The 25,190-nt window shown below is 39.0% G+C and overlaps 1 protein-coding gene across 1 annotated transcript in view; it reads right to left on the bottom strand.

Annotated features, from left to right (window-relative positions):
- Positions 1 to 11,983: 11,983 nt before the first annotated feature.
- Positions 11,984 to 25,190, bottom strand: part of LOC143112743 (glutamate receptor 4-like) — a 203,983-nt gene continuing 190,776 nt past the window's right edge. The window contains exons 15-16 of the mRNA XM_076275008.1: positions 13,035 to 13,172; positions 11,984 to 12,687 (exon numbers count right to left, since the gene is read on the bottom strand). Of these exons, the coding sequence (XP_076131123.1) occupies positions 12,523 to 12,687; positions 13,035 to 13,172 (303 nt within the window). The 3' untranslated portion in view covers positions 11,984 to 12,522. The remainder of the gene's footprint in view (positions 12,688 to 13,034; positions 13,173 to 25,190) is intronic.

Below are 25,190 nucleotides of genomic sequence, written 5' to 3'. Positions count from 1 at the left end.
ACGAGAGTAATGGGTGTGCAGTTGGTTTTTGGGTAACACTTTATTTTAATGTGTCGCTGTTACAGTGTACCTACCTAATTAGGTACAGTGGTACAACCTGTGTAACAACATGTACTATCAGGTACTATCATTGTACTTGCATTATGTATTTGTGGGTACCTACATATAGTTGTTACATTGTAATACTGAGTACTTTTACAAAACTTTGCCAATTTGCCTAAATTTTCATCAGAGGCAAAGAGCTGACCTGAGACCTGCTGGTTGGGGTAAATCTGGACATGATAGATTTGATATACTGTACAAAGCATTCTTAGCTCCAGTCAAAGCCTCATTGTATTCAGTGTACATGTAACAGCTGTGCTGCTACAACCTTGTTACTCTTTGATACAGTGGAATAAACCTATTAAGTGTACCAGTTAATTACTTACATGTACATATGACATGTATGTTATGTCTTCGATGTCTTGGAACAGGTCTGCCATTAATTCACTACATAGTACATATATCAACTGTGTTGGTACACACTTATTGCTCTTTGATACAGTGGCATAAACCCATTAAAATGAAGTGTACCAGTTAAGTACTTACAATTACATATTACATGTATGTTGTGTCATTGGTGTCTTGGAACATGTCTGCCTTTACCCTACATACTGTAGTACATGTATCAACTGTGTTGGTACACATTCTTACACATACACACTCTTTTGATGCAGTGGAATAAACCCATTAAAATAAAGTGTACCAGTTAAGTACTTACATCTACATATATACATCCTGTCAATGATGTTATGCATCCTGTAATTGATGTGTTGAAACGTGACTGCTGTTACACCACACAGTACATGTGAATTAGTAGACCTGTTCCAAGACAAGACCTGTTCCAGTTTATTCCACTGTATCAAAGAGTAACAAGGTTGTAGCAGCACAGCTGTTACATGTACACTGAAGACAATGAGGCCTTGACTGGAGCTAAGAATGCTTTGTATATCAAATCTATCATGACCCGATTTACCCCATCCAGCAGGTCTCAGGTCAGCTCTTTGCCTCTGATGAAAATTTAGGCAAATTGGCAAAGTTTTGTAAAAGCACTCAGTATTACAATGTAACAACTATATGTACTGTAGGTACCCACAAATACATTATGCAAGTACAATGATAGTACCTGATAGTACATGTTGTTACACAGGTTGTACCACTGTACCTAATAAGGTAAGTGCACTGTAACAGCGACACATTAAAATAAAGTGTTACCGGTTTTTGTACATGACATTATTTTGCAGTCACTTCGTCTGTTTTCATAAGCCAGAAGGATCGACATACTTGGTACCAATAGCCCGGTGTCTCCTATTTCATCTGATATGCTTGCCATATCTATGCGTTCACAGGTTCGCGAGTAATTCAAATGAGAGTAGGGTGCGCAGGTGAACGCAGAGACTGTAAATATGATGCAATTTGATTTAATTTCATGATTTTTTTTAATCTTCATACTTTAACGTACAGACAAGTGCGTGGTCTCGTTGGAAAGCCCCACTTCTGCTCTGTCACACAGAAAGGGTGTGTTTTTTGACGCACTTTGCGTAATCGGCTTCTAAGGGTTAAAATCTCACGTACTCCCTGGAGTGCCTTCACGTACCCCCAGGGGTACGCGTACCGCCATTTGAGAACCACTGGTCTAAGGCTATGGTTGTTTATGTGTTATTTTAAGAGCATATTGTCAACAGTCATATTGGCGGGTGCACAATGCACCATCCTTCTATCCTCCGTGAACGCGCACCAGCCTACATCCATGCAAAACATTAGAAATGACACAATTAGGCTACAATGGGAAACATAATTAGAATAAAGATATAAAGATCAAGCAAATTGCGAAATGCGTTGTTCACGCCAAATAAAGTCAGCAAAATACTCTCCAGTGTGCGATGTATACTACTTTTTTGACTTTTCCATAGATGTACTGCACACATCAGCACCTGGAGGAAGAAGGGCTATGCACAGGGATTTTGAACCTTGAAAGATATAAAGATATTACATTTCACAATGCATTTGCAAATTGGTAATGACGGTTAAAAGTGATTAGGCAAGAGCACAGCTGAAGACGCACTAATATCACGAGATATAAGTAACTCTGCAGGATAAATGTTGTTTTATTCAGTCATTCGAAAAAATATTAGGGTAAGTGTCCAGCCTATGTTTTTGATGGTAACCCATTGTCAGTCAATAGTGAAAGTAACTTACTGCGTATAACTGCCTTGTCATTGACTGACACCATGGTGAAGTTATTTTCACTTTGCCAATGAGTTCAAATAATAGACGAGTGCAAATGCGTAAAGGCTATGCTAGGTTTTAGTAGAGCATGGTTTAGTGGAATGACTGTTCCATACGGTCTCGCAAGCAGACTCCTTCAAATGCTCCGTTGACTGTCAAAATACTGATGCATTCTTTGACGTCGTGCTTTGCACCATTAAAAGGGATAGACAGATGTCATTCTCATTGGTTTAAATGATGTTACGCCCCAAACACACCCATTAAGAAACCTAGGAACACCTTGTTGCGCCATGTGCTCGACGTTTGATAACGAAAACACTCCCAATGTGGACTGGACATCCTACTAAATTTGAATAAGCTTTTGACTAGTGACTTTAAACTGTCATGATGGTCCGAAAGGGAGATTATATAGGCCTATAGTTGGCCAGGGCCCACTTCCCCGATAACGACGGAGACACGCTCTTAAGAGGGTTTTCAACGATTCATCTTACGATCGTTCGTTTGGTTTTTCCGACTGTTTCCCGAACATGCTCGTATCGTGAACGCGCGTGCACTGCTCTTAAGATGCTCTTAAGGGGAGCTGTCCACGTTAATAGTTCTGAAATATCCTCTGATTTGACGGTGATGTCAGGTGACTTCACGTCACAGCTATAGGCCTACCATTTAAACTTCGGATCTACACATTAATTCACATCAATACGAAAATAGAAACACTTTGACATCTGCATGTAAGCATCCCAAGTAGGTTATATACCACACAGAGACATCAATAATTGTAATTATTTTAAGATTAGATTGTTGCACCATGCAATAATTTTTCGCGGTGCCACTTACAGTGTTGGGAGGGTTACTTTCAAAACGTATTCCGTTACAGAATACAGAATACATGCCCAAAAATGTAATCTGTAACATATTCCGTTACGTTACTCAATCTGAGTAACGTATTCTGAATACTTAGATTACTTCCGCATTGAATTGGATTTTATAAGTGTAGGAATGCGGCCATCAAATCCTGCTTAGGCCTACTAAACAGGGCCCACTTCCCCGATAACGACGGAGACACGCTCTTAAGAGGGTTTTCTACGATTCATCTTACGATCGTTCGTTTGGTTTTTCCGACTGTTTCCCGAACATGCTCGTAGCGTGAACGCGCGTGCACTGCTCTTAAGATGCTCTTAAGGGGAGCTGTCCACGTTAATAGTTCTGAAATATCCTCTGATTTGACGGTGATGTCAGGTGACTGCACGTCACAGCTATAGGCCTACCATTTAAACTTCGGATCTACACATTAATTCACATCAATACGAAAATAGAAACACTTTGACATCTGCATGTAAGCATCCCAAGTAGGTTATATACCACACAGAGACATAAATAATTGTAATTATTTTAAGATTAGATTGTTGCACCATGCAATAATTTTTCGCAGTGCCACTTAAGAACACGTTTGAAGATAAGAAAGAAGTCGAGTAAGAAAGAGAGGAAATGTGCTTAGATTTTGATGCAGTAGGCTACAGACTAAACCACATGTTGCTTTCTCTGCTTTTTACCTCATAGGCCTAATAAAATATTCACTTAGCAAAGATAATGTCAAACTATTCTGGCAACGTCTCGTTTCATAACTTTATTGCATTTTTGTCCGCTTTTCATCACATTATTATGACCATTAAATGTAGGCTATTTTGCACGCTAAAATCTGATTCATCACAGGTAAACACAACAAAGAATGGGAACGTAAATTGGATTATGTATTCTAAGTTGTAATTCCTCTGTATGTCCTGTTGGTGACCTCAGTGAGAAGTACTGTTAAGACGCTCTTAGCCGGTAACGAGTACTCTGGAGCACTCGTAGATCGATCTACGAGTGTTTTCACGACGCTCTTAAGCTACGATGGTTTCGGGAAACAGTCGGCAAATCTTAAGACGTTCGTAAGAGGGACTTTACGACGCTCTTAGGCTTAAGATGCTTTCGGGGAAGTGGGCCCAGGCCTATTCTGGTGTGTTCTTCTGTTCCAAATGGCTGAAGTGTTAGGCCCACATAGGAGAATGTAAAGTCAACTAAGCTACCTGATACAACTTTAAAATAGCAAGGTGACCACTAAAACTACTTTACAGCAGGCGACTAGGCTAATTAAAACAAACTAAATAAATAGGCTACTTTAAGGGCGTAGCCAGAAAATATATTAGTACCTGTGAGATTTTTCGGTGGCATCAACCCAGTACAAGTGAGGGGCGCATATGACAGGTGGAACGCAAATGACCTGTAAATGTAAACACTATCTAGGCTACTGTATATCAGTGCTCTCAAAATGAACGTGATTGCGTAATGACAATCAAAAACCGCACGTTAAAATATGCTAGCCTACTCGCAAGAATAATTCTTCAGAGGCTCCACCATATAATTCATTTTAAAACGTAGGCTAGATCTAATTAGAAAAAAAAATAATCCATAAAGCTATTTTAAGTTAGAATAAAAAACTTAGAATGCAGTGCCTATTTTAGAGATTGGTTTAATTGTAGGCCTAGGTCTAAATCAACACGTGAACTATAGGCTCTGTTTATTGATTAGCAAACTGTGTAACCGATTGGCCGAAGTAGCCTATTAATACTTGGGAAAATATCCTTTGAACAGACATCAGGAACCGCGATCAGTGAGGAACAGGAGTTACCTCCACTTACTTTACTCCTAATTTGCTGTGCAAACAGTCATTTCAGGGTCTCCGATGACGCGTCCATAATGCGCGCTGGCTGCGTTTTGAGGCTAGTGCAAGACGGCGGGGCTTGGATTTAAACATGGAAATCATAGATTGCTTTTAGGAGCTTCTGAGTTGCCTTTATTTATTTAGAGAGTGAATAAACTTATGAAACAGAGAAGTATCGTCATGTAATCCATTGGTTTCAACAATGTAACTGTATTCTAAATACCAACTATTTAACTTGTAACTGTATCGGAATACAGTTACTCATAATTTGTATTCTGAATACGTAACGCCGGTACATGTATTCCGTTACTCCCCAACACTGGCCACTTAAGAACACATTTGAAGATAAGAAAGAAGTCGAGTAAGAAAGAGAGGAAATGTGTAGGCTTAGATTTTGATGCAGTAGGCTACAGACTAAACATGTTGCTTTCTCTGCTTTTTACCTCATAGGCCTAATAAAATATTCACTTAGCAAAGATAATGTCAAACTATTCTGGCAACGTCTCGTTTCATAACTTGATTGCATTTTTGTCCGCTTTTCATCACATTATTATGACCATTAAATGTAGGCTATTTTGCACGCTAAAATCTGATTCATCACAGGTAAACACAATAAAGAATGGGAACGTAAATTGGATTATGTATTCTAAGTTGTAATTCCTCTGTATGTCCTGTTGGTGACCTCAGTGAGAAGTACTGTTAAGACGCTCTTAGCCGGTAACGAGTAGGAGCACTCGTAGATCTACGAGTGTTTTCACAATGCTCTTAAGCTACGATGGTTTCGGGAAACAGTCGGCAAATCTTAAGACGTTCGTAAGAGGGACTTTACGACGCTCTTCAGCTTAAAATGCTTTCGGGGAAGTGGGCCCATGTTGTTAAGGTCAAGGCTAGGTTTTTTGAGGGATGGCTTAATAACAGATAACTTAAACGACTGTGATACATGCCCTGATAGCAATGAATTATTTATAATCTGGATCAAAGCATTATCCAGGAAAGGGAGAACAGGGTCTAGTAGACTAGTTGTAGATTTTGATGAGGAAATTGTGGAAGTGAGGTCTAATATGTCGATAGGTGTAAATGAATTAAATGTTGTTCGAGGTCTCATCTGTGAATCTATTATGTTTTCGCTATCGTTCAGCAATGGAGTATGAATATTTGGTGAAAATGATTGGTTATTAATCTTATCTCTAATTGTTTAAATTTTGTCATTGAAAAAGTTCATGAAGTCATTAAAGAATATACTTTCATTCTACTGTAGGCTATAAGGAAATAGATGGTAATGGATACCGATCTTAACCGTACATTTTGTTTTCACAGACTAACCTCTCCTTATGATGAGGCTGTGATCTCTTATTTGCTCGGAGCTAGCCTATGTCTGCAAGTCATGACGCCATGGCGTGTAAGTAACTTTTACTGTTTTCTCCTTCCTTGTTTAATTTTACTGTGACTTTTATTCAATATTTATTCATACCACTCTCACTATCCAGCTGCCTAAGACCTAAGACCTATTACGAGACAGTAGCCTACTAATTGTCTTTATTGATTGTTTTTACAGCTGCTGGAAGCAAGACAGACTCCGAAGTAGCCTACAGGGCAACGCACAACATACGTCTGCAAACGGACTGAATTCAGACAGAATGCTGCCAGTTACCTATGCTCCGAGGTGGCAAACAGCCACTTCACGGTGCTGTAGGATTTTGGGCTTCTCGTGAGCTTACCATTTATAGCCTACGTAGTTGTATTGTGTGTCTGTGCTAATAAAGCTCTTTCTTTGAATTAACAAGTTCCTGGCAAATTTTCCTTTCCTCAATAAATTCATTCATGTCCTTGATGGTAGGCCTAATAATAATGTAGTAGCCTAGCCTAGGCCTACATAGGATAACAATTACATGTATATACAACATAATAGCATATCATAGGAAATATGAATATATATGGGGTTTGCATTTATATTGACCCATGGTGACCAATAATGACAGATCTGCCAACCAATTTGTCGTTTAAAGTAGTTTCATCCAATACTGAGTAAGGAAATTCAAGCCAGGCACGGTTTTGCTGCTATTCATATGCTCTCCACATACGTCATAATTGCTGCTATTCATATGCTCTCCACATACGTCATAATTCGTTTCCGACAATATGTGGCACAGACAAATGCAACGTTCGCAGGCTGTACATTTTCGTTAACTGCCGAAAATTTTGCCGAGATTTCCGGGCATTTACGGGGACGAAAATCCCACTTTTCATGCAGTGATGGTTGTTATGTTGGTTGTTAAGTAGGTGGTGGTTTAATATAGTTGGCTTGAGGAATAGTTGATGATAACTGATAGTTGGAATGGCTGAACAGTTAAGCAGTCTCAGCATCAGTTCCATGCCAAACAACCCAAGATTGGCTGAGTTACAAGGTCAAGTTTCACATCAAAACATAACTGATTTTGTGGGGCTGAGTGTCGCTCACTGTGAGCTCACTTCCTGTTTGGCGGCTTCGCCGCAAATTTCGATTGGTTGTTACAAGCGAACGCTTCTGTCAATTGTTCCAGAAAACAATGCACTGATAAGGCATCGTCTGAAGATGGTCTCTGCCAATTTTGGTGAGGATCAGCTGAACTTTGTGACCTGCGAAAACTTGTTTGTGATTTTGATTAAATCCAATATGGCGGCCGAATCAATTACGTCGATGTCACAAGTTGTCCTCTGTATACCTAAAGGCCTTCCACAGTATTGCCAGACACCACTAATGTGTTTTAATTCTAAGCACAACAGCAGCTACAGGCCAAAAGGCATGTTTCTTAATTGCAGCGCCCCCTAGAGGTCAAAGGTCACCATATTTTTGTGCGCCCTCCTGATGGAGTCAGTAGTCTATATACTGAGTTTGGTTATGATACATGAAAGGGTTGCTGAGATATGAGCTCACTTCCTGTTTGGCGGCTTCGCCGCAAATTTCGATGGGATGTTACCGGTGAACGGTTTTAGTTCCGAAGACGAAACACCACAACTTTTGTTAGTCTTGGTCTTAAGATCATGTATGTCAAGTTTGGTGACGATCGGACAACATTTGTGACCTGTGAAAACCTTTTAGTGTTTTTGATCAAATCCAATATGGCGGAAAACCCATCATGGCGGAAAATGACATCATAGGGTGCGTTGAACTCGGCTTGGTCCAAGGATTCCAACGATACCTCATTTTTGACAATCAATGGGTCAGAAGTTACATGTGTGAACGCATGTCCAACTTTGGCCTGTTGGTGGCGCTAGAGTGCTCAAGGTGCCGACATGAAACTTGGTGAAATGAATCATGACACTGTGCCTAATTAGTGTTTTGAATTTCACAACTTTTTACCAGACGGTTCTATGGGCTGTCGCTTCGCTGCTTGGCCCACAATAAGCCTAGGAAGAACAGTACAGTGCATTTTCATCCACTATAATAAACATTTCATCATACACATTTCAGAATATTTGCTCACAGAATGCAAAAAGTTAATATACTGCCCTAACTGCTTTCATGCCATGTTTAGCCTAAGGATTGACCTGATAGTCTGATCTACGGTGGCCGACAGGTGCAAACGACATGCAATTTATGACAAGAAATGCAAATCAACAAAACACGTGCAAATAGACAGAACACAAACACTTAAGAAAACATCTTCATCTTCATTTGACAACACCTGCACATCATTTTTTTAGAAAACGCGCTGGAAATTCAGAAAACATTTACATTTCAGAAACGAGCTGCCAATTCACAACACGCAATTCAGAAACGTGCTACAAAAATATCAACACAACAAGTGTTTCCGGGGTACACTTAAAAAGTGATGAACACCTCTGAATAGGTGGCGAACTACATATGTACAGACAGTAAAGGAGAGGTGTTCATCACTTTTAAGTGCCATTAAAATGTTAAAATAAACCCAAATACTTACATTTCAAGCCAGATTTTTTTAAACAGGAGCTGTCGTTGTCACCATAGTCAGAGCCCGTTTACGGAGAGCCGGATCACTCCCTATTAACTCCATTGTACCTGCAATCTGTTGCAGTTCCGCTAGGGGCGATCACGAATAAGTGCAAAAACAATGGGGGTCTATGGAGCTAGACGGCTATATTTGTCTCTTTCACCTGGTTGTCGTTGAAAAATCGAAGATTTGATTGTGGTTTCTGCAAGCTCAATATGGATTTTAGGTCAAAAGTTGAATGAACGAGTACTTACGTCCTTTCGATTTCTTACAGGTTGGGTCGTTGTTGCCCACAACACACTAGCTTTCTGCTAATGAATGACGTCATTGACGCATTTGAAAGGCTTTTTAGAACAAATAAGTGACTCAAAAATATAATACTCAGCGGTCTGTTTTTTCTCTGCCCCCTCTTTTACATGCAACATTCAAATTTCTGGGCAAAAAATGATATCCCGAGAAAAGTGGATTTGAGGGGTACAGCTCCATAGATCTCCATTCATTCTGCACTTATTCGTGAGCGCCCTCATGTGGAACCAGAATTGGAACTGCAACCAGTTCAGAAACCGGAAGTTTCCCGAGAGTGGCGGTTCTCCCCTTATTAGACATTCTCTGCCATAGTATATTATGTCTATGGTTGTTCGCCACCTGTTCATTACTTTTAAGTGTCCCCCGGAAACACTTCCGTTGTGTTGTGAATTTCATAGTGCGTTTCTGAAATGTAAACGTTATCTGAATTTGCAGCGCGTTTTCTAAATGATGTGCACGTGTTGTCAAATGAAGATGTTTTCTGAAGTAGGTTGTTTTTGATCTATTTGCACGTGTTTTGTTGATTTGCATATGTTGTCATAAGTTGCATCTGTTGTCATAAGTTGCACGTCGTTTGCACCTGCCAGCCACCGTACTGATCTATACCCCTGTAGGGTTACTTTTAGATGTTATATTTTTTAAGGAAAAGAGGCTAATCTAACAATTAATTTTAATATTTGTAAGTATAAGACTGTATGAATAAAAATGTAAACTGATTCAAGGATTTAAAAGTTTTTAACATTTTGAATCTTGCCAGTAGTTCCAGAGACACAAACCATTTAGATTCAGCAACATATAGTGCTGGTGCATGGAGTGAATATGTACACGAGCCAACCATGAGGCAACACCTAACAAAAGACAACAACCCACTCAAACACAATGTTTGTATTTATTATTTTATTATAAAAAGATGGTCAAAATAAATACAATATGTACCATTTCAAACAATAGGACAACCTTTTGTAGTATCCATTGGATCCCGGGGAATATTCTGCTGTTAGATATTTTTGGTGTGTGTGTGTGTGTGTCGCTGGATGACTGACAGGGGGGAAACTGATTGTACTTAAAATCTTCATTTGGCTAAGGAAAATCATGCCTGGAATCATATACAAATAGGTCATATGGATTACAGTGGGTAAGGGCTTCTATGTTGTCCTGAAAAAGAGACCATCTATTTATCAAAGAATTCTAGTCTTCTTTTCAGAATAACTTTTCCTGGATTGCTTCCTCTGAAAGACACACAATACTGATCTAGTATTCAGAAGGTCTACACAAAAGGCTGAGGTTTACACAGTGTTTTTCAAAAAGGCAAATGCATTGCACACACCATGGCTCTTTAGAATACAAATTCTTTGCATTTAATTCCATTTTAAAAATCATTCATATTGCATTTTAAATGCTTAATTTTCACACTCTGAACTACTAAAGCAATATAAATAAAAAATAAAATCTGATCTATTTGGTATCAAATGAGCATATTTAAAGATTTTAAGAAAGACGTTAACATATTTTATTGCCCAGAATGGAAGCACTCAATTACGAGTGGTGAAGGCCTAAAAAGCCCATTATTAATGGTTTTAAATTCCACATGTAAACTTATATGAATAAATAAAGCATTTAGTTTCTATCCATTATTGCATGAAAGTATTTTCTAATGATGTTTTTACAACAACTTATTTCATTTTAGCTATTTACATTTAAAGATGAAATAGATTGCTGTTTCTTTCCCTATATACAAAACATTAGGTTCTCAAAGAATACCATTTCTTCAGTATGGCCAGTTATAGTGCTTGTATTATTGTATTGTTATTAATATGAATGCCAATATCCTATCTACCACATTTTAATCTGTTGCATTTGAATCCATTTGGCAACACTTTTAATTGTTGCTTAATTGATGGTAAACTATCACTAGCTATACAACAAATATTCAAATAATCTTTAACTTTGAGTCACAACAACTCTGTAGCTGACCCTCACCTTTAAACCCAAATGTAAGCCCATTTATATTCTTTATTTTTGCTAAAGATTGAGTTAGTTTTCATTACGACACATTCAGATAATGTTGGACCTTCTTGTTGTGATTGATATCCACTGGACTTTCATTCAAGGGACATTCCATCTCAATTGAATAGCAGATACTAAAGGTGAACTATAAAGCAAACTTCCTACATTTCAATGCAAACTTGAAGTAAAGATTACTCTGAACAAAGAAAGGCTGTTTCTAAAAAAAGCAAAAAAAAAAAAAAATCTGGTCATAATACTACTGAAATGTTAGTGTGACAATTATAAGTTTAATGTGAGGTCTTGGTAGAATGTTGTTGATATCTGAACAGCTAATGAAATACACCCCTCCCCTTGTGCACAGAAGGAACATTGTTGATGGCTTGTCTTTTTTTTCTCACAAAGAGCAAGGAATGTGCAGCATCCTTATAAAAGTTGCTTTTTATTCCAGATACTGGAATTTTATTTCTAATTCATTCTATTACATTTATATAATATGTTTGTGATGACAGGTATTATGACATCACCTCAAGAGATTGAGTACTATTTGGCATACAATAATAAAGCTATTGTGCTAAACACTTTTTTATGGAGAAAAGTTACATTATATTTGTTAAAAAGGTACAGCATTGGTAATAAAAGAAACACTTGATCTGATCTACTCATTTCCAAAAAATATTCAAATGTCTGATAAAATTATAGAAAAAACTCATTCTAAACATGAACAATATGTCTTATTTGCAATGAAACAACATTGCACATTATAGTAGAAACCAGATATAAAATTATATGTAGTTAGATAAATTTGTTTTTGCTAATGGTACATAAAGAAAGAGACTTACATTTGGACCACAGTGAAAGTACAAGGAATATTCACAACGAAACATTTCAGTTGTAATATGACCAAATATTACAAGCTGTGGCTTGTTCTTGCAGAGTACTTGCTACTTCAAGTCTGCATGTTCTCAGATGTGAGATAAACTAAAACAGAACAATGATAATGACAGATGGCATATCATTCTCCAGTTACTGCAAGAAATGTTGAGCATGTGTTTCAAGTTTGCAGTTGTGGTTATTTCTTGGCATTTCTTGGGTGTTGAAATGTGGGTACACCATAATTGTGAGAAGTTATTTTCAAAATCTATCAGATTCTCACCTGCTACATACATTTTACTACGTACATTTTACTGTTAACTACCTTTAAATTCTATGCTTTGTAGGGTAGTTTCAGTTCGGTTTATATTTATTGATTGGCATACTGATGTGGGTAAGGCACTTAAATGGTTTAAGTCTTCATGGCATATCAGAGGGGACTGTAGCCAATCCAGAGGTCTGTCGAACAGTGGGCCCAGAGTGCACAGCCTTTGGACAGTCTGGAGTCAAGACTCGGCCATTCTCACCAACACTTCCTGTTATCGACAGACGAGCTTTATTCCGCATTGCCTCTGTGAAGGTCAACTGGAACCCAGGGGAATGGAGAAAACGGAAAGGAAAAAAAGTCACGTCCAAATGAAGTTCATCATTAAGTATAAATATATACTCTTTTGATCCCGTGAGGGAAATTTGGTCTCTGCATTTATCTCAATCCGTGAATTACTGAAACACACTCAGCAACCCTCCGGTTAGTAGCGCTTCGGACTCCGGTTAAGTCCGAAGCGCTAACCAGTAGGCCACGGCTGCCCCTTTTTTAATTTAATAATCTCTGTTATGCAGAACACAAACTGTTCTTTATAGTCAAATGGGAGTATACATTTTATAATTTTGTTAGCATCAACCATTCTAAGACCCAGTTCACATGATTCCACCTTCATTCGCTTGGCTTCGTTTCTGGACTTGTAGCAGAATTCGATGAGAGCCACCAGCATGGCCAGGCCCAGGCCCCCCACCAGGATATAAAACACTCCCGCCACGTTACTAAGACTTAGGGCCTGAGAACTCTTGTCCTAAAGGCAGTGTATGTAAAGGAATGGCATGTCAAACTCATGAGAGTGGAGAGAACAAGCACACATAATATTCAGTAAACAAATGACCTGATTTAGACAAACACCAGATATATTTCACTCTCACACATAAACACATACACACACTTACGGATGTGTATGCATACAGCATGATTAAAGAAATTGTGCACACTCTGTCAACATGTGAACATCCATACATTCACATTGGCATCTTTTGCTTCAGACCTACTGAGGATGTCCTGCACCTCAGCCAATTCATCGGCTATTTAGGCCTTTCCAAAAGACAATACAATCTACTTAACTAGTTTATTATAGTGCTACGAAGTCTGGCAAATAATCAAAGATTTCAGTGTCTTCTACTCTTATGTCTTCCTACAGGATTTTCAAAGAAACTATATGTAATATTTGCAATGATGTTTGATCCTCTAAACCACAATACATCCTTAGTAAGCTTTAGTGTCAAAACAGATACACCTATGTTCATCTAAGGCAGGCAAATATTATTTTTTGAGGTATAACTAATAAAACCTTTCTGATTTATACAACCAAGTGTGCTTCAGAATTGTGCTCCATTTCAAATTGAACAAGAATGAACAAATGTCATGTCAGGGACTACATATCCTAATTGTTTGTTGATTGTTTCTCCTCCATAAAGTAAACATATATGGTAAGGTCTTTTCAACAGATTTTGAGGACTACAAAGTCCTGAAGTAAGTGCGAAGTACAAAGAAAAAGTCAGGCCAAATCAGGACAAATTCTTTGGGTTTGATTCAACAGATGACATATCTACCTTGACTTTCAAAAGATACATACATACTAGATACTTCATACAAACTATCTTACAGATGGTTTTAAATAATATGAATTAATTCAAAAGCTCTGGGGCATTTCTTTCTTTCTAAACAAGCAATACATTGTATAATCCTTAAATACTATGGTATATCTTAGATGTTGCCAGGCAGTTGCTGCTCTTGAAATAGGGGAAGCTCTGATAAAAATGGTCAATGATTAAATTAATATTATTAAGGTGCAGCTGGCTTGGCTACATTTGACCAGTTCACTTTGGGGGGAGTTTAAATAGGCTATTTGGTAGCCTACTAGAGTTATTTCTCTGTGACTATGTACGTTCATCTGCCTTGCTGTTTTATTTTGAATCTCCCCTGGTAGGTAAGACTATCAAATGGCTTTTACATTTTAAGTTAACATTAGCATAATGTAGCCAGGCTACACAGTTAGCGAGCTAGCTGGCTACAACCTAGCAATACAAAGACAAATAGAAACCGACTGCATTGCTCACTCACAATATATGAGTATTTGAGCTGCAGCTTGCCTCTCGACTTCACCTGCCAACACTGCATCCCAGAACTTGAAACTCTTCCTCTCCGATCGCGACATAAGCTGTCAATCAAAAAGAGTCCAGCCGCTATGACAGATCCTCCAATCATCATAGAGAAGCTTGGCGTCCGGGCCATCCCACTGCCCAATTCACTCCCAGAGACGCCGGGCTTCCCTGGAAATGACGATTTTCAGGTGTTTGTCCAATAAACATCTAGCTTTTCTGCACTAAGATCAGCCCAATGTGTAAAGCCTTTGAAAGTCCAGTGAAGCCGAGCATTTATGGGGTTTTTGATGGATCATGTTGTCACAGCAATATATTAAAGGCTGGAAGTCACAATAGATGACCGGCTAAACCTTATTGCTGAACGAACTAACCATGAAGTTGAACATGTTTTTAGCATGTTCTAGTTGGAATAGTAGGCTAATGTAATACAGTAGTATTTCATACAATTTGAATCTGTGATATTTTAGAGGAGGCTGAGCTTCCCCTGTAGTCTTAGAGCAATTGCCTCTGGCGGACCGAAAGAAAAAGAAACTAAACATTTTCCAGATTAGGAAAAATTTCTTAATTTAGTTTTATCAAATAAAGACGCAACAAATTAGGGAGTAGTGGTGTGAGTGCTCATTCATTGTGTGTGCGCGCCGTCTACGCAAGTGAAACCGAACCACTGGAGATAATGTGGATAGAAGCACTGAACGTATCAAAGCGTATTCTTGCTGTCTATTAAAACAGCATAGAAACGGGCTAGTCTAATTCAAAAGAATGGAAATAACAGGCCTTTGAATTGACATTAGTTAAGCTGGTATATGCAACACAAATATATCCCCTTTGCAATGCTTTATACTTATAGGCTTAAAAAATTTATTTTAAATTTGAGCTGGTTCTGTTTAATCTGTCTTATACATTTCCTTACAAAATATATAGGCTATAGGCTCACATTACTTGAGTCAGACAGAAGATGGGCACTGCTCTCTGTTGGTATTTCTGTCCCTCTGAAAACTGATTGTGTATTTAGCAGTCAAAAATTTCAGAATGTTTACGGGGGAGAAAACCCCAGACCCCCACCAATATCATCCGCACCAGCTCTCAGAAAATAGTTCCAACGTCCCTGACAGTAGGCCGTTGCGTGGTTATGTGCGTTTGTCGGCGTTGGAGGTAGCCTAATAATAATAATAATATATGGTATAAGTTCATATTCTCTGCAATTCGCTTGTCTGTTTGTTAATTACCTGCAACTGAAAATTTGATCGCTCTCACAGACCCAAACTCACAGTTTTATCTGCTTTGGGCACCCAAATGGCCAGCAGCGGTACTGTATGTCATTGATACTGCCTATGGGCAGAGAATAAGGGGAGAATTTTCACTCTCGGGAAAACTTCCAGTTTCTGAACTGGTTGCAGTTCCTTCTCTGGTTCCACGTGAGGGTGCTTGTCAGAAGAAATGAACAGCAGTCTGCAAGGTCTGCAGTGCGCAAATTAGCATCATAACCACCACCACGTTAATTTTCATCCGTCGGAAGTTAGTCGTGTTAGAAACCTAATGTCAAGTTTGAGGCATGTTAAGAGTTGGCTGTGAATCAATTATGCTTTTTAGTTAACAAGATATTAGGTTAAAATGTTTGAAATGGTAAAGTGAAAAATGTTCTTGTCTAAGTTTAATCTTGATATGCTAGCAAAAATGTTGGCAATGTAACCTAAAGTAAGCGCCTCTCTTTCCCCCTCCCTCTTAAACATGTCCCTGTCCCATACGTTACAGCCTAGTAGTAACAACAGTCAGTAACTAAACTGCCAACAATCAGCATAGAAAAGTTTTAGCTTACTTCACATGTTAGGTTTATGTAAGGGATAATGTATTGTCCGCCGGTAATTATCAGGTTTCGACCTGAAGGGACTTATTTTCTGATAATTACCCGCGGACAATACATTATCCCGCTTATTACACGGCTACTTGCCAAAACGAGAAAAGAAACCTAACACAATGAATCTTTAAAAATGATTTTGCTACCGTTTCGTGTCTTCTGCTGACAAAATAAATAGTTCGCCACACAGATAGAACTTGACAGTTTCAGGTGTTGCATGGCAACGTCTTACTAGCTTATTTTCCCTTTCAATGAAATTCCATTGCAATAAGCGAACGGAATTCTTGCGGAGGGATATGAAAGACGTTAATCAACCCGTTGCCATTGACAGCGGTGATTATATACTTTGCCGGTGATTTATATAGATTTAACATAGGCCCGAACGTTGGGAAGGCCCATTCATGTGAATGGAACTTTCTGCAGCACTCTAAAGAGCCGTGTAATAAGTATAATATGATATAGCATTGAGGGTCCTAAACCCTCCTAAAACCCAGTGTTGTGCCGTCGCGCTTGTCAAAGCTTGGCAGTGACGGCAGCGTTTGATTGATTGATTAGTTCATTTTTTCAACATTTTTGGGTCCCTGGGGATGACAGGTGTAACTTGAATTGTTTGAATATATTTTCATGATTTGATGTAGCCTACCTAATGTTTGGGGCATATTGAAAAAATAGGCTATTTGATAATAGGTCTACTTGAAATACATTTATTTTTATTTGTATACATTTCATCTTATTTTATAAACCGTTCAGATGTATGTGGCTTGAATGCAATGCCTATTTGTTTGTTGCAAATACAACTCCAGCAGTTCATAACTAGCCTACTGTAGCCTATTTCAAAATGAAAACATGGGTAAATGATCATGCATTTGTATGATGGCTTGTAACTTGCTTGACCCAAGTTATGACTTAACTTGACTTGCTTGATTGTCACAAAAAATTACTTGGACTTGAAGGTTAAGACTTGAGACTTGCTTGTGACTTGCACATGTGACTTACTCCCAGGGGTGGACTGGGACCAAAAATCGCCCTGGCATATTTGGCCCAAGCGGCCCTCAAATCGGTCGGGCACACCTAATTAAACACAAAATCTTTGCATTACCCTTAAATATGCATATATTTTCAACTGTCATGGAGCACTAAAAGTGATGTACTGTAGGCCTCATTGGTTATCTCTTTGACTGATCAGAGGTAGGCATGGAGCATATGGTCTCCATATTCAAGTAGGCTAACAAGCAATTATTAAAGAAGAGTTTTTGCTTGACTTCAAAGTATCATTTCAAATTATTCAATGGGCTACAATTGACAGCAGCACCAAAAATGACTGAAGCCTATGTGTAAAGAGTTAAATTACCCAGATTGTTTTAGACATTCATGTAATTTATACCAGTTATCACTGTAGGACAACTGAAACAACACAAAATAAACAGGGCTGTTGGAAATATTTTATTCATGTAGGCTATACTACCTACCTACATTGCTGGTACATTTTGGAACAGTACAGCTACATGAACTAATTATCTTTAGTGTCTTCCAGTAGCCTATCGTATAGGTTATATACTGTAGCTTAGTTGGCTTGTGCATGACGTGATGTTTTGTAACCTACATTTCCGTCAGTCTACAGTCTTTTAGCCCTTCTTTACCATGATAACCCTTCCAAGATAGAACCCTTCTCTACTTTGAGAGACCATCGATGTTGAATTTTGGGCGTCTGACGGAAACTGATCAATCTGACCAACAATTAACGTCGATTTGACACTATTTTGCTGTCCACCTGTCCGGGTTCGCAAATCATTCATTTAGAAAATTTAAGTTGCGCTATTTGTTAGTTTTAATCACAGCACGGCCTTACTATGTTATCATTAGGCTACCATATCATTACATTATCGCAATTAATAAGCCATCATAATCAGCATGGCATGTCACAGCCTACCTAACCTGACTCTCGCCAGATGAATTTCGTTCCGCCTAGCTCCACTCGTCCATCTGGGACCAATCCATTGGAGTGTTGCTTCAGAAGGCTGGGCCTAATCAAAAAATGCTTGCATATGATTGAATAAGCCACTTGTCCGTCATCTATTGACGTGCTACTTCAACCACTTACATCGAAGCCAACCCGTGACGCTGATAACAGTCTCACAGTCGCTTCTACGCTATGTCACATCTATGAAACTCCCGCCCTGCGTCCTGAATTGATTGCAGAAATCACTCTCAATGGAAGAGGTCCCAGATGGATGTGAGTGAAGCTAGGCGGAGCTAAGCGGAACGAAATTCATCTGGCGAGAGTCAGGTTACAGCCTACCTGCTCCACCACTGAGTTCTTATCATGTAGCCTCAACTAGGCTCGCACTCTCCACCTGCTCACTGTCCCTTGCTCTGTATGCTTGCTACATCCTTGTTCAAACTCAACGAACTTCAACATGTTGCTGAAATATGCTAGCCTACTTGCAATATTGTATTTTTGAAGCTTCTACATTGGTGTTTTTCACAATTGTCACTACCGGCACCTGCCACAATTTCGTGTAGGCAACTTCGACAGTGTTCGAATTACCCCGTCGTTTCCGGGGGGGCCCACTTGGGGGGGGGGGAATTCAACATCAAATAGATTATAGTAAGCAGGGTAGCAAGTTTATTAAAATGAAATCTATGACATTATGAAATTCAGCCCAATAACAAAGGCTATCGTCAAAAATGAATCTGAGCAGAGCTAATTGTCAAATATTTTCCGTGCGCAACTGAACATCGCACAACTGAAAAAACTGAAAGTTAACACAAAACAGCTATCTTTATCACATCTCGGCTAAGCCTACTGGAGATAGTCCCAAAGTGGTCTATTGGTCTCTTTCTGGGCATTTTTTCCCGTTTTCCACACAGTTGATGGACGATGACCAGCCTTGAGCCATGATTTCACGAATGGCTTAGGGTTGAACTGGACCAGGGGAGGCGCATTGATGCTCAGAAAAAGAAGCGCATTTAAGCTGCGCTCCCTTAAACGATTTCTGGCTTTGTCATCAATGTCATTAAGCGCAGAGAATCCTCTCTCGCATTCTGCCGAAGTAGGTAAAAACGTGTTGTAACAATTTTCTAATATCTAATTCTAATTAAATTATACATTCCTTTTAACTTTTTCCACTGCTGCTAATTGCTCAATCGCTAACAATGCTCTAGCAAAATTAATAACAACTCGATTCAGAGGAGGGTGAGATCGGACAGGACGGGGATATTATGCGCAGCAGTGCCCCTGCAGTCTGGGGGGGGGGGGGGGAGATACACATTGCAACCAACGGGGAAAATGTAGATTATCATAGTTACGGGTTGGCAACTTGACAATGAATGAGTGGGCCCCCTCTGACAGTGATTTCGAGCAGAACTAGTAGTGCCCTGGCCAGAACTAAGGGGGCGGGGCACTACCGGGCCCTATGGTAATTCAAACACTGAACTTCGATTAACTTTTGATGCGCTCACAGAATCCTGGCTCTGAGCCAAAATGGGAGGGGTGGGGCCTGACGTGAGCTGTTATTGGATCAGTCCAGTGTCAATATTGAAATGTAACCAATGGGCCGCTGATTGTCCTTCCTTTGGGCCGATCGTTGGCCAAAATAATTAAATTATATATACATATAGCCTATTCGGCCCAAAAGGTGCGTCGGCCCACCGGGAAAATGCCCGGTATGCCAGATGGCCAGTCCGCCCATGCTTACTCCCACCTCAAGCTCCACTGTGCCCACACTTGTTGACTAGTGTGTTTTTCATGTTTTTCAAGAATCAGAATTAGAAGTTTAATGCTTAATAAGTCTACAGGTTTTCAATTGTCAAACCTTGCCAAATATCAACTGTAAGGAAGACGGACTTCCTGTAGCTGAGCTGCATGAAGTGCTGGCAAAGATTCCACCTATTTACCATATTTGGTGGTGGGCTGGTGTATGTAAATTTCAGAAGAGCAGTCCTGGAATATTTCATCACAGTGGGGCTTTGTTATGATTTGCCCTTTTGGCAGAGTTTCAGATAGTTGTCAGATAGGTCAGAGGTGACAGTAGGATTTTTAGGTTCCCTGTCCATTTTCCATACTGAACTGCCGTTATACAACTATGGCAAGTAAACACAGTTTTAAAATCTATGTTTAGAAAGTCATTACAGAACAGCCGCTCCTAAGCACCCCCCCCCCCCCCCCCTTTCAGAGCAATACAAGGTGTGGCGTGTGAACGGATTGAAATGAGTGTGGGGATGGTAGGCTTTTTTAGGTTTTTAATTTAGGTACAACAGCAATACAAGGTGTGTGAGTCAGAGCAATACAAGGCATGGCGTGTGAGTCCGAGCAATACAAGGTGTGGCGTGTGAACGAATTGAAATGCGTATCTCACTCATTGGGCGCCCTGTTTATGCCTATCGATATCTTCATATGTGACCCTGCAAGGCGAAACCAGTCGCTTTGCGCACGGTGCTATTTTGAGAAAATCCACAATAAACAAACGTACGGGTTAAAATGTAGAATTTCACGTTTTCGCATAATTCGACAGTATACAGTCTACACTTTCATATTGTGAACATTTCACGGAAAAACATACGTTTTGACTGTTAAACCCTGACTTTATTTAGGTGAAGATTCAACACATTAGCAGTCATTCCCTTTATCCACGCCGCTATAAGGTTTTACGGTAGAGCTCAAATTTAATCAATGTGTCAGACACATACACACTCACTGTGCCAAAACACATCACATGGGAATCGAACCCCAGTCTCCCATATGCTAACCCATGTCTGAGAAAACTGCATTATCTTCTTCCACAAACAAATGGTGTTTGCAGGTAAAGTTATAGTTTATAGGCCTGAACGTATTCACAAAATTTCTGTTAACTAACAAACTGACGGTTGTATGTGTTCACTAAAACCAAGATTATGAAAATAAAACACAACTTTTCAATCTAAAACTTAATCTGAACAGATATTTGTGTCGAATAGGCCAAGGCTATTCGTACCAGGGGTGTAAATAGACACTCCGGATTTTAAATTACATTGTAACAATTTAACAATTTGCCCTTATGAAATCCAATCGCAGCACGGCTGTCTTGGAACGCAATGGACAGATGGTGGCGGAATGCCCAAACACTTGAATTCAACTACAATGTAACAGTGAAATGCCTCTCCAAATGCAGAAACAAAGTGCAATCACACCATATTTTCATGTAACGAGCAGATATCTACAACATCATTACATGCTACCTGAGAATTGCTGGACTTACGTTAGCCTATTGTCAAAAAGCAGCAAAAAGCAGTATATGAACTCAGATGTATTACCTACCACCATTTACTTGTTATGTGTTATTTAAAATATTTATAAAATATCGTAATTCTTCCACTCATTTTTGAAACAATGCAATTACCTGTTTCAAGCACCACCACCCCCCCCCCGCAAACTCTGCATATGATCTACATCCCCCATCCCCCCACTCTAATCTCTTCTTTGTAAAATTTAGTAATAGTAGTGACTTCAACCACCACCATGGCGCCACCCATTGGCCAGGCACATGTGTGACTATAATGTTTCCACTAGATTATTGAGTTTTCATCTTGATGAGGATATTTCTGGAAACTGATGGTGACATTTTTTGAACACGCAAAGGAAAAATATTGAATTGAAAACATTTCGTTCTATTGTGGATGAGGCTTTAAATAACTAATTAATCAGCAGTGGGAAATTAAGATGGTGGAAAAAAAGAAGACTAAGGCGGTAGACATAATGTGCAATTTCAATACACTTCCCTTTTGAACAGGATGTAGAAGTAACCTAGTTTTTTAAAATGTTTATTTTTATTTAATATTCTTTTATATAAACAAAAGTCTGTAAAACCTTGCTGGGGTATTTTCTCCCCTGCATCCACTGATTTAAAGGTTTGTACCTTATAGTTGTATAATTATGAATATACTGTTTTCTTTGTACTTTGGTATAGTTGTCAGCAGTGAATAAATTCTTCCTGGCTGATTTCGCCAATAAAAGACATCTATACAGTGCTGTCTATCAATTCATTTTAAAAAAATCCAATACTTTAGCTTTATTTCACTGACTAATTTCAGTAGCGGAACAGAATGGTACCAATAATATGGTGAATATATGGTCACAAGATGGAGGCATGAAACATGAAGATTTTTGTCACAGAATGCAGGATAATTTAACACATTTCCTCATAGTGCAGTAAACCTCCTGTCATTCCATGATTACTTTAGTTAAAACTCCAACTTGAGAATTGAATGAGTGCCAATGCTGAAATTTGCACAATGCTGATGCCCTAAAGTAAATAAACAAAAATAATCAGTAAGCCTTCCTTTTATAGTCCTCTAACTACTATGTATCTACCTAGAAAATACACAGTCAATTATAGTGTATTATTGGGTAACTATGCAAATTATTAAAACACCTCAACTATTATAGAAGATTACTGGGTAATCACTACCAGTAATATGTGGATAAATACAGAGAAACTACAACAGAAATACCAAGAAAAACTATATTCTATCAACTCAACAAAGAACCATGGTAACGAAGATAGATTTGCGTTCTTTCCATGAAAGTACTGTAGGCAAGTAATTCTTAGACACACCTTCTGTATTACCCATCAATTCCAGTTATATTAGTAGTTATCCAAGGTTTATATAGGTTTATAACAGCCCAGGGCCCCGTTCCCCGAAAGCATCGTAAGCCTAAGAGCATCGTAAAGTCCCTCTTATACGAAAGTCTTACGAATTTTGCCGACTGTTTCCCAAAACGATCTTAAGAGCGTTGTGAAAACACTCGTAGATCTACGAGTGCTCCAGAGTTCTCGTTACTGGCTAAGAGCGTCTTAAGGTACTTCTCACTGAGGTCACCAAAAGGACATACAGGGGAATTACAACTTAGAATACAATTATTCAACTACGTTCCCATTCTTTATTGTATTTACTTGTGATGAATCAGCTTTTAGCGTGCAAAATAGCATCCCAGATAGCAAAGGGGCGTTGAGGGGCGTTGAATCCACGTTTGTTTGAAGCGGCGGAGGTTGATTCAACGTGGATTCAACGCCCCTTTGCTATCTGGGATACATTTAATGGTCATAATAATGTGATTTAAAGGAGAATTCCGGTGTGATATTGGCCTAAAGTGTGTTGAAACATGATACCGAGTGTGAACGTATGTCTCATAGCCCATCTCGGCTTGTCAATATCACACCGGAATTCTCCTTTAAAGCAGAAAAAATGCAATCAAGATTTGCAAATGGCAAATAGTTTGCCATTATCTTTGTGTAAGTGTAGGCTATCTTTTATTAGGCCTATAGGTAAAAGCAGAGAAAGGAACATGTGGTTTAAGCCTAGACTTATGTTATTTAAGCCTACACATTTCCTCACTTTCTTACTCAACCTCTTTCTTATCTTCAAACGTCTTCTTAACTCATTGAGTGCCAAAAACGTAATATTACGTTTTTCCTTCCCATGCGTTGAGTGCCAAAAACGTTTTTAGCTTTTTTTTAAATTACGAAACTAGACACTCTAACACACCTTATATGTGATTTTAGGAACTCTGTGATGAATGGAAATGAAATATATGATGATCGAAAACTCATGAAAACGCACAATCTGGACATTTTATCTGGACATTTTATCATAACTCGGTTGCCGCTTTGGGTCGAATCAGTGACGCATGCACGTCAGGTCAAAACCAGGCCATTTTCGTGGGTCTATCACTAGGTGGCAGTCTCGCTAGGTCTTGCTGATCACTTCCCGGAAAGTTTACACAAGTAAGTAACAGGCAACACATCATATTTCATGAAAGACGTTATATCTCCATTTCTAGAAAAAAACAGCGATTTTGATGAAAACTAGCCACTGTTTAGCTTGGGATTTCTCAGGAACAGAGGCGTGTAGAAATACACGGTTTGCACCCACCGAGAGCTTAAAGTCTCCCCTTTTAAACGAGCCATTGTATGTGTTCATAGCTATAACACAGAATATGCTGTGGCTGTACAAAAATCATCAACAATGGTCTAGATTGCTGGTACTCTAGGACAAAGCTCCCGAAAACAGCTTGGCATTCAATGAGTTAAGTGACACCAACATAAACGGTGCAACAATCTAATCTTAAATAATTACAATTATTTATGTCTGTGTGCGGTATGTAGCCTACTTGGGATGCTTGTCAAAGTTTTTCTATTTTCGTATTAGTGTGAATTAATGTGTAGATCCGAAGTTGAAACGGTAGGCCTAGCTGTGACGTGAAGTCACCTGACATCACCATCAATTAGAGGATATTTCAGAATTATTGACGTGGACAGCTCCCCTTAAGAGCGTCTTAAGAGCAGTGCATGCGTGTTCACACTACGAGCATGTACAGGAAACAGTCAGAAAAACCAAACAAACGATCGTAAGATGAATCGTAGAAAACCCTCATAAGTGCGTGTCTCCATCGTTATTGGGAAATGGGGCCCAAGTTTAATTATGTTCAATAGTTGTTCATCAGTAAACTCATTATAATGGGTTTATTAAATGTATCTACCTCTGTACAACATCTGCAGGAACAGAATAAACTGTCAGAATTGGGAAAGGAACATATCTCTTATAAATGTTATGGCCAAGGGCGTAGGTTTGGTCTCAGCTTTGGTGGGGACACATACCCCAACTCTTGTTGTCACGATACCAACATTATTGTTTCAATACCAAAATCAAGGGAAGAATCTTGATTTTGATACTTTTGCGATTTTTAAAAATGTGATTTGGTTTGGGGGCCCCCACAACCTTGACGCCATCAGTAATATTGAATGTTGTGTGATCATTCACATCA

Source organism: Alosa pseudoharengus, unplaced genomic scaffold (genome assembly GCF_046254945.1).
Source record: "Alosa pseudoharengus isolate Yale_2024_CS ecotype anadromous, Long Island Sound unplaced genomic scaffold, YU_APseudo_1.1 YU_APseudo_1.1_scf_8, whole genome shotgun sequence".
Lineage (NCBI taxonomy): Eukaryota > Metazoa > Chordata > Actinopteri > Clupeiformes > Clupeidae > Alosa > Alosa pseudoharengus.
This window is presented reverse-complemented; position numbering and strand designations above follow the sequence as displayed.